We start from the raw sequence: 9,291 nt of genomic DNA, 5'->3' as shown, positions 1-9,291 counted from the left end.
CCAGAACTAAAATCTAACAGACAATACAGTACAGTTGTGTAAAGGGCTGACCGGTCCCTGGACGACCAGGGCACAAGTTTGGTTTGCATCGCCAGCAGGAAGTCAGACCCGTTCCCAGTGCATGTTGGACTCCGACAGGGCTGCCCTAGGAATGTCTTGGTATTCCCCCAGTAGAGCTGGAGGAGGTGTCTAGGGAGAGGAAAGTCTAGGCATTTTGCTTAAAACTTCCTATGCATGTGGATGGATCGGACTGTGTTACTGCAAAGATTCACTCACGCAGAACATGGGGTTTTTCTTGAAACACGGCAATGATCCAAGCCATATTTTTTATTGTTTATTTTCACATTGTATTGACTGTTCATGTGGAGTATAGAATCTGTCATCAAACTAATACCTGATAGAGAGAGGGGATATGCATTAACTTTACATTCTCATTTGACTTATTTATTAGCATTTTGTGATTTGTTTCATGATGTTTATCTACCTTAATATTCTTACTCTTCTGTATTTTGTTTTATGTTTTGTTGTCACCAACAAATGTCTTTCTTAATTCTAAGTACATATTGGAATTTGTATTTATGTTTTTGTTTTCAGACATTTATTCATATCTAGCACAGTCAGCTATAGCAGAGATTTCAAAGAAATTCAAAATTCCTGATTGTAATAACCACATGAAGAAATGCACTGCATGAACAAAAATACGTGGAAAAAGTGGATTATATGTCAGTGGCTATCCATATACTCCACATACGTTTCATGTCGTTATCTTTGCTTTTGTGTCTTGTTGATCAGCATTACAAGATTAGTTTCTAGAAAGGAAAAAAAGATAATGTTTGTGTGAGATCAGGCTTCTGGGCTCAACCACAGCTGAGGAGACACACAGCTGCTGACCTCAGTCCATTGTCAGTTACCTTCCAACAATATGTCAGCAACCAGCTCAAGGGACATTTGGGGTGGCTGTGATTCAGGAGGAAGGGCAGTTGTCTACAATTCATGGGTTCAATTCCCAGCTTCTCCTGTCACATGTCAAAGTGGCCTTGGGTGAGATACTAAACCCAAAGTTGCCCCTGGAGTCAGGTCAGCTGCATGGCTGTGTGTGTGTAATGTGTGAGTGAGATGCAGTATAAAAGTGCTTTGACTACTAAGTGCAGACTATTTACCAATTGCTTAGGTGAAATGAAGCTGGTCTTCTTGTACACTGCTGACTTTAGTGTATGTGTGTGAGAGAGTTCTGTCTCTCCAACAAACACACAATCGCACACTCCAAAGATCTGTGCTATGTTTGATATTTTTACATGCTGCAGCCATGGCCTGCAGCATGGTGCACTGCCATGTGTCAGACTGACATTTACGCAAAAGTTAAGTAGGAGACAGTTTGTTAACATTTGGCTTTGGCTGCTGGTAGTGTTCAGCTAAGGGTGTCTTGTGATTACAGTGCCAAACTACTTTTGTGCCCTTAAGTAAGACACAGAAGTAGTTGGTAGTCCTTATGTGAGTCATTGTTACACCGAACCTGAGAGTTGTTGATGTTTGGTTAGAAACTCAAAACATTCTCCACATTACACTCATTTTATTTCATACATTCTTCCTCCATCTTAAAACCTGGCATATGTTACGCACAATGCAACACAATCATCAACAAATGGGTTGGAGATTATGGTGTGGTATTGTGACAGACAGAGAGACAGACAGATACATTGGTTAACTAAGGAATCCTGCTTGGTGCAGTACCTCCACCTACGTCTACTCTGAGTGGCTTTTTTTCTGGCACATCCAATGCAGAATGTCAGTTTGATCATTTTTTAGTTTGTTTAGTAGTAGGTTGAGATACTCTTTCTAATGAGCTTAACTAGATTTCATACTAGGGTAGCTTTGCTGTAGTGCAACTATTCCCATGTGAAGACATGGATAGTTTGCAAAGCAATGCTTTTAAAGTAGCTTCACCAACACTGGACTGAAAGATACCGTGCCTATCAAGAGTATTCACCCCCTTGGATATTTTATCCTTTTATTGACATTATAAATTAGTCATGTTCAATAAAAGTTGTCAACTTTGACAAAAAAAATTCAAAAAAATAATTAATAATAACTAATTAATGTCAAAGTAAAAACAGGTGTCTACAATATGTAAGGTGAAATCATTGTTTGCATTAATTTTCACCCCCTTTAGAATGACTGACCTATTATTGGACAAATCTGCAAAGTGTATCTACAAGGTCCAGATATTTGGTGCTAGTAGTTCCACAACTAGTGAAATGGGAACCACCTGAGTGCAGTGGATGCGTCTCTAGTGATTGCAGTATAAAGACACTTTTAAAATGGCAATACTTTTTGTATTTCTATTTGATTCTGTTAATTTTGTTTGTATTTCCTTTTTTGGTAAACTTTGGTGGAGCTGAGTGTCAGTATACTGAAGAGATTGCACCACCATGGGTTAGGTCGTAGGACTTATAAGGAATTGTTTAGCCTGCTTTTTATTTAATTATTTCAAAGAAAGTAGTCTAGTAGTTAGTAGTAGTAGTAGAAAGTAGTTAGTTTTATTGTGAATCACTCTCTGTCCTTTCAGTTATGAGTGTGTTGATTCAACTAGATTTATGGTAATATGGCATTTGTCAAATACGGGGAATAATTCCTTCGGTGGTTTTTCCCTTTCTGATGCATCCACTGACATAACTCACCTCTTTTTCTCTTCCTCCATAGTTAGGGACTATCAGGGATGGTGGTTAAATGATACTTACTTCTATCAAGTAAGGGCCACATAGAAAGCACAGGTCTTCTCACTGATACATCACAGGACATCTAACAGATAAAGTAGACAATGTCTTTAATTCCATTAGCTACTAGCTCAGTGTAAAGTCATGTATGATGTCCCTGGGCACCTGGATGCAGATAGACTCACAAAGCAAAACAAACAAATATTGAGGTTGTCTCACTATTTGTGGTAATTTTACATCTGTTTTTCAACAATCCAGTAATGATTTACTAGCTACAACTATTACAGTAATTGCATACTACAAATAGTACTGAAAATTACATTTAAAATCTAAAAAAATCTAAAGCAAATAAATAACTTGAAGTGGTAAGAGTCCAAAGGACCAAAAACTGATTTTTATGTTCAGTTTGATATTACCTCTGACATAATTAGAAAGAAAAGGCTAATATACACATTGATTTATTGGCATTTTAATAATCATAGGAAAAATAATCTCTGGTGTTTTGTATTCATATTATTTAGAGAGGAATCTAAGTGTTTTCCATGTGACAAGTTAACTTTGACAACTGTCACTGTATTTTACAATAACTTTGACCCTTGAGGTGTACAACTAACAGAAAGAACAAGCTGCTCATTAAACAAGCTGCAGCCGGTGTGTAAGTATGTAACTCATTGATTGATGATTCAGTCTGGATGTGTTTTCACTGAGCTACGTACATAAAGGTCTGCAACAGTATGGCTAAGGTTAAATATGTAAGACAAAGTTAAAACACAACTAATATTCTATTCATCATATAACCATCATAACTAAAATTTTATAGATGCTCTGAATCCCCACACTTGGCTAGTGGCACATGGCACAAAGCCTGCTGTTATAAAGAGGGATGAGATGTGATGAACAGGTGGAGATGTGGACAGGTAATATGCTCAACTGTACACACAAATGTACTTGGGATAAATTAACAAAGGAGGACATCATCAGATGATCTGACAAGCACTTTGCATCCATCATATTAGCTTCAGCAGAGCTTTAGAATTACATTTTGCACAAGATGAGGTCCTGTTCATTATGTTTTGTAGCCTACTGATATGGACATTAAAAAGATGTAAATGTAAAAAAGGAGCAGACTGGAACTACAGAGCTGTAAATGAATTAAAGCTACCTTCCCTTAGCTCTGGTTTACCACGAGGAACACACAAACACACTGCATATGCATTATTTATATATTGGTTTTAACTCAAGCTGAAAATGAATTTCAACTTTTTTTTAAACCTACAAGAATGCTAATCACCCACATAAAATAATTTCATTTGTGCCCATCAGGGACGAGTGTACTCTGATGACTTCCTGTTTGTGTATTGCACTTTCTGTATGCATTGCTTTTTATGAATATCCCTGTGTTATGTAGCAGTTATTGAGTTATTGTGTCTCTCTGTGTGTGTCTGACACTCAGTGGGAATCAACATGGGTGTACTGTTAGCTGCTAGCTTAGCCTGCTGAGACAATAGGATATGAGAAGTTAAATCCTGGATCTGTGGAGATAAGGATTAGCTGCTCCTGACAACAGAAGGCAAGTCATGCCTCTGTCACACTTTAGGTGAACAGAAAATGGACACCAGCCATTTCTAAACAATGCCAAGTTTAGACAGTTCCAACTGTAGATGTTCTGCAGGAGAGAGAGAGGGGGTTCCAGGGTTGGCTCATGTTTCCCCCCAGAGAGGGACACCTGAGCTCCAATGAATTTGAAAGCAGAAGCCAGATTATCTATAAACTGTCAGGAATCAAGCAAATGTATGACAAACACAAAGGGGGATTTCCTCACAGTGCTGGCCAGCTCCCAGCATGCAATCTGACACTAGTGAATTGGAAGAGCTTGTATGCTTGTATATTATCCTTGTATGAGATGGGACTGCTCACTCATCTCTCAAAGGCTCACAGGATCAACGATCTTGGACTAATCTGGACATGAAAAGTAACACTGGTTACACTCTTAGAGTTGTATTAATTTACTTAAAAACCTCAACTGTATATTTCTGTAATCCTCAAATGCAGTACATTGCTATTATTCTCTTATAACAGTAGTATTGTACAGTACTACTACTTTGAGGAGAGAAAACAGTACTTTACAATATTTTTTGCAATGCATCTTGGGAACATAAGCAACATGTAGTGAGCCCACATGCTTGAGTCTACAAACCAGTTTTCCAGAATTTTCACCCATCATCTTTCAGATTAATAGGTAAGCAGTTTCTGTTTTTGCTTGTTAGCATTAGCAAAGTGCATAACATTTCCAAGCAAGTTATATTGTGCCATGAGATCTTTAAAATTGCTGAGACAAATTGATAGAGACAAAAAACACTTTCATTCATTTCATTCTCTTTCAAGGGAGGAATGGTAACTTTTCTCTTTCTTTAGTGGCATTGCAGACTGGCACTGGATATCTGATTGTCATTTTGCCAATTACAGGGTGAGCTTGAATTTACTTTGTCTTGATAAACCTTTGCCATGTGCATGTCTCTAGACACTGCCTAACTTGAATGAACATTGCTGTGTGTGTAGGTTACTGAGCGTATTTGCTAAAATTAGCTTGCTTGCTAAAGAAAACTACAGAACTAACCTAACTTATAAACAAATCAGCCAGTGTCCTGTTTTGTTTTCTCTTCTGTTTTCAGAGACGGATGTCGTCACTTTAGACCTGCAAGTGTTGCTTTCCCCCACCCCAGCAACCAGCACTCCATCCCTACTTGCTTACTCCAGCCCATCAAGTGTACTCTCATTCATTTTTACTGTGTAAAAAGTGTGTAATGAGTGTAATGTAGTTTAATAGTAAGGAGTAAGAATTATGAAATAAAATTACTTAATGAAATGCTCTTGCCAAAAGTATGTAGTGTATATCTGGAAGTTGAGTCAATTTAATGTATACATTACATACTGTACTTAATTTAACAATACAAATCTGTAAATATACCTCTTCTAGAAAAGGCGCAAATGAACAGTAATGAATTGCTAAACCTTTGGCCAGTATCTTACTGTTACAGCACACAATAACAGCTTTTAGCTGTCTTTACAAAAACTGTACCAAATTGTAAGTTTTAGCTACATTAAAGCACTGTTTATTTTAATTTTACAGTACAATAATGCTAACTGTGCTGCCACTTCTTTACTGTTTTTTAACAGGAAAAAGTTTAAGAGTGTAGATTGCACTGCAGGTAAGTAAGAAAATAATGTTATCCTGTTGTTTTTATAATTTGATGAACCAATCCTTTGTTAGAATTTTTAACTATATAAAAATGTATCTTTTGCAATTGATCTTATTAATAATAATATAATAATAATATTAAAATATAGCTCTGCTTCTCAAATTCATCTGAAGGAGCTCATATGATTTCATCTGAAGGAGTTCTGGAGGAGCAGGCTGACTGCAACTGTAGCATGAGCAAAAAGAAACATCATCTGAAATAAAAACACATCTCCAGATGATGTCATGTGGAGAAGCAGATGGGACATTGTCTGCCATTCAAATAAATTTACTCCCCAGACTTGAATGATAAACAAGTTGGAACTCTGTGCAGTCACTCTTTACCAATAAACTTTCATCAGAACATGCAATAATTCTGCCAGTGATTATTAACTGCCCAGTGTAAAAGTCTGTTATTAATATAAAATTAACAGGGTTGTGTCAGCAGCCTAACCTCATATGATGAGCGGGATGAAACAAAAGAAAACGCTCATCTGTTAGACTTTGATGGAGTCAGGGGACACATAAATAATTAATCAAAATAACTTAAATGAATCTAAATATAGTCTCCCCATTTCACATCCCAAGAAAACGCTCTTCTGTGTCTCACCTTCCTTACCACCTGTTTTTTTTTTTTTATCTCTCCAGTAAGGTTTTCTTAAAACAAGCCAAATGGCCATTTGTGCACAGTTTTGACTGTAATTGTTCCTCTGTCTCATATTTGCTATTTAAAGACCAGTGACTGAGCAATGTAATAGGAAATATCTTTTGCACTCATAGAGGACATTTGGCTGAAATGCTGTAGGCTACTGGTCAATGTTTTCTTCACTGAACTTAAACAGTCATAGAATAAACATATTTTACCTTTGTTGTAAAGATCATCCTGAGTAAACTTAATGTTTACTTTGTGTAAAATGAATAAAAACTGTTTTTTGTTTTTTTGTTTTTTCATTTTGACACATCTTTTCAGACAGATTGTCCATTTGAACAGCTCCTACTGGATTTAATTATCCGGCCCCTCATCTTAAAGGCTAGACCTGTGTTAAGATGATTCTTCTGTATATGAGGGAGATAAGAGAGAAAATGTCTCACAGTCTGTTGGAGATTCAAAGTGTCAGTAATGCTTCCTGATCCTATTCCCTTGAAGAAATACAGAGGGATTTAGAATTCATACATATAGATGACATGATTATTGTTGCACTCTTAATCCAAATTCCAACAGGCTTTGCTCTAAATTTGTTACGTCAGTGGCTCTCGACTCCCCTCTCGCTTGTTGCAGACGAACAAAAACCGCTGGAAGCTTCTTTCAGTTTGGAGACCCGCCGCGTCCAGCCGTGCCAAAACGAATATTTCCCCTGTCAACCGCGTGAAGCCAAGTAACAGTGGCACCGCGCTAAAAGCCGCAGGGTGAAAGGGGCTTGGAATTACAACGTGCTTGTTTCTCTCTCTCTCGACCCTTCTCTTAATCCTGGAACTGAGTGACTTCGTTTTGGTCCACTCTCTTTTTGTAGTGGCTTTTAGCGCTCCCACCACCTTCCACCATTACGTCCCAAAGCAAAACGGACTTTTTAGCGCTTGCTTCTCGAACTCTCCTGAGAAAGAGAATCGTGGCTGCTGTTGTTGGCATCGTCATGGTTTTGACTCTCATCATAGCGATTCCCCTGTTGGTCCAAACTTCTAAGACTGATGCGCACTATGAGATGATGGGCACCTGTCGGATGATCTGTGATCCGTATAACCCCAAACCCAGCGCCACAGCTCTGGAGGTCATGCAGGACTTGAGTGCCATCCCTTCTCCCACCTTTGTTCAAGGGACTAGAGGCGAGCCAGGACGGCCGGGGAAACCCGGGCCAAGAGGGCCGCCAGGCGAACCTGGGCCACCTGGTCCAAGAGGGCCGCCGGGGGATAAAGGAGATTCAGGAAAGACTAGGTATCCCGGGCTAGCGGGCACAGCGCAAACGGAGACCGGCGGAGAGCTTAGCTCTGCTATCGGTGGGACGAAGATAGCGTTTTACGTGGGTCTGAAAAACCCTCATGAGGGATACGAAGTGTTACGGTTCGACGACATTGTCACGAACCTGGGGAACCACTACGACTCGACAACGGGAAAGTTCACTTGCCAAGTGTCTGGGATTTACTACTTCACTTATCATGTGCTGATGCGCGGAGGAGACGGGACAAGCATGTGGGCAGACTTATGCAAAAACGGCCAGGTAAATACTCTCTGTGTGTTCCCCCAACTTGTGGCTGTGCTAATTAAAGAAATGAATTCAGATCCTTGGCTCCATAGGATGCGCAACAGAACCATAGAGAGAAATTACGCTTGCACAGTTTTCTAAATCCATGACTGCGCTTTCGATGCTGGTGTTTTAAGATGTAGTAATTGTTGGACACGAGGAATATTCATGCTTTATCCCAAACCGTGACAACAGCAAGATCAACTGTATATGGTTTGATTAATGTCAGGTCTCTGTGAGCACTTCTGTTCTGCAGTTAATTAAACGCGTGCGTCTGTCTGCAGGGATATATGTTGCTTGGTCAAAGCTCTCTCTCTCTCTTCATTCGCAGGTCCGAGCCAGTGCCATAGCACAGGATGCCGACCAGAATTACGACTACGCCAGTAACAGCGTTGTCCTGCATCTGGACTCTGGAGACGAGATTTATGTCAAATTAGACGGCGGGAAGGCGCATGGCGGAAACAACAACAAATATAGCACATTTTCCGGTTTCCTTTTGTACCCGGACTAATGTAAGATATTTACGCCATTCCATCAATGAACATTACATGAGATAATTAAAATCAAGATGGAGATATACCTTACTGTGCCCTTAGGGAAATTTGTCTTCAAATTGGTTCAACTTTGCTGCATCACATTTGTGACCAACAACCCGCCTTTAATCTAATAGTGACTGTCAATCAGACCATCAAGAGGAAGAAGAGGTCATCAAGATGACACCCTGCCACCAAAGACGCCTGATATTCAGTATTAAAATCTAGGTAACGTTCATAAAGAACATAGGTGATTGTATTTTTTGCCATCCAGGATAAAAAATTATTAACTTCAAAAAATTCCACAACAGTTTCAGTTGTCTTTGGCAAAAAGCAAAATGCAGATCTCTCCACTATGGCACGTTCAAGGACCCTTGTGAAACGGTTTCTTCTGCTTTAGGAACATGTGAAATATTTATTATAAATAATAACTAAAACTAAAATAATTATCTTTCTCCATTGTTTAAGACTGCTGCACGTGAACTGCTGTCACAGTAGTCACGCTCTATATTTGCAGTGCAGGTGTTATTACAGTTTTCCTTTTTTGTATTTTGAGAAGTTGAGGTTAT

The 9,291-nt window shown here is 39.0% G+C and overlaps 1 protein-coding gene across 1 annotated transcript; it reads left to right on the top strand.

Moving 5' to 3' along the window:
* The first annotated feature begins 7,544 nt into the window (after positions 1–7,544).
* LOC113173494 (complement C1q-like protein 2) lies at positions 7,545–8,700 on the top strand. Its single transcript, XM_026376912.1, has 2 exons — positions 7,545–8,165; positions 8,521–8,700. The coding sequence occupies exons 1-2, from the start codon at positions 7,584–7,586 to the stop codon at positions 8,698–8,700; spliced, it is 762 nt and encodes a 253-aa protein (XP_026232697.1). The 5' UTR covers positions 7,545–7,583.
* Positions 8,701–9,291: the final 591 nt, after the last annotated feature.

Source organism: Anabas testudineus, chromosome 21 (genome assembly GCF_900324465.2).
Source record: "Anabas testudineus chromosome 21, fAnaTes1.2, whole genome shotgun sequence".
NCBI classification, from domain to species: Eukaryota; Metazoa; Chordata; class Actinopteri; order Anabantiformes; family Anabantidae; genus Anabas; species Anabas testudineus.
This window is presented reverse-complemented; position numbering and strand designations above follow the sequence as displayed.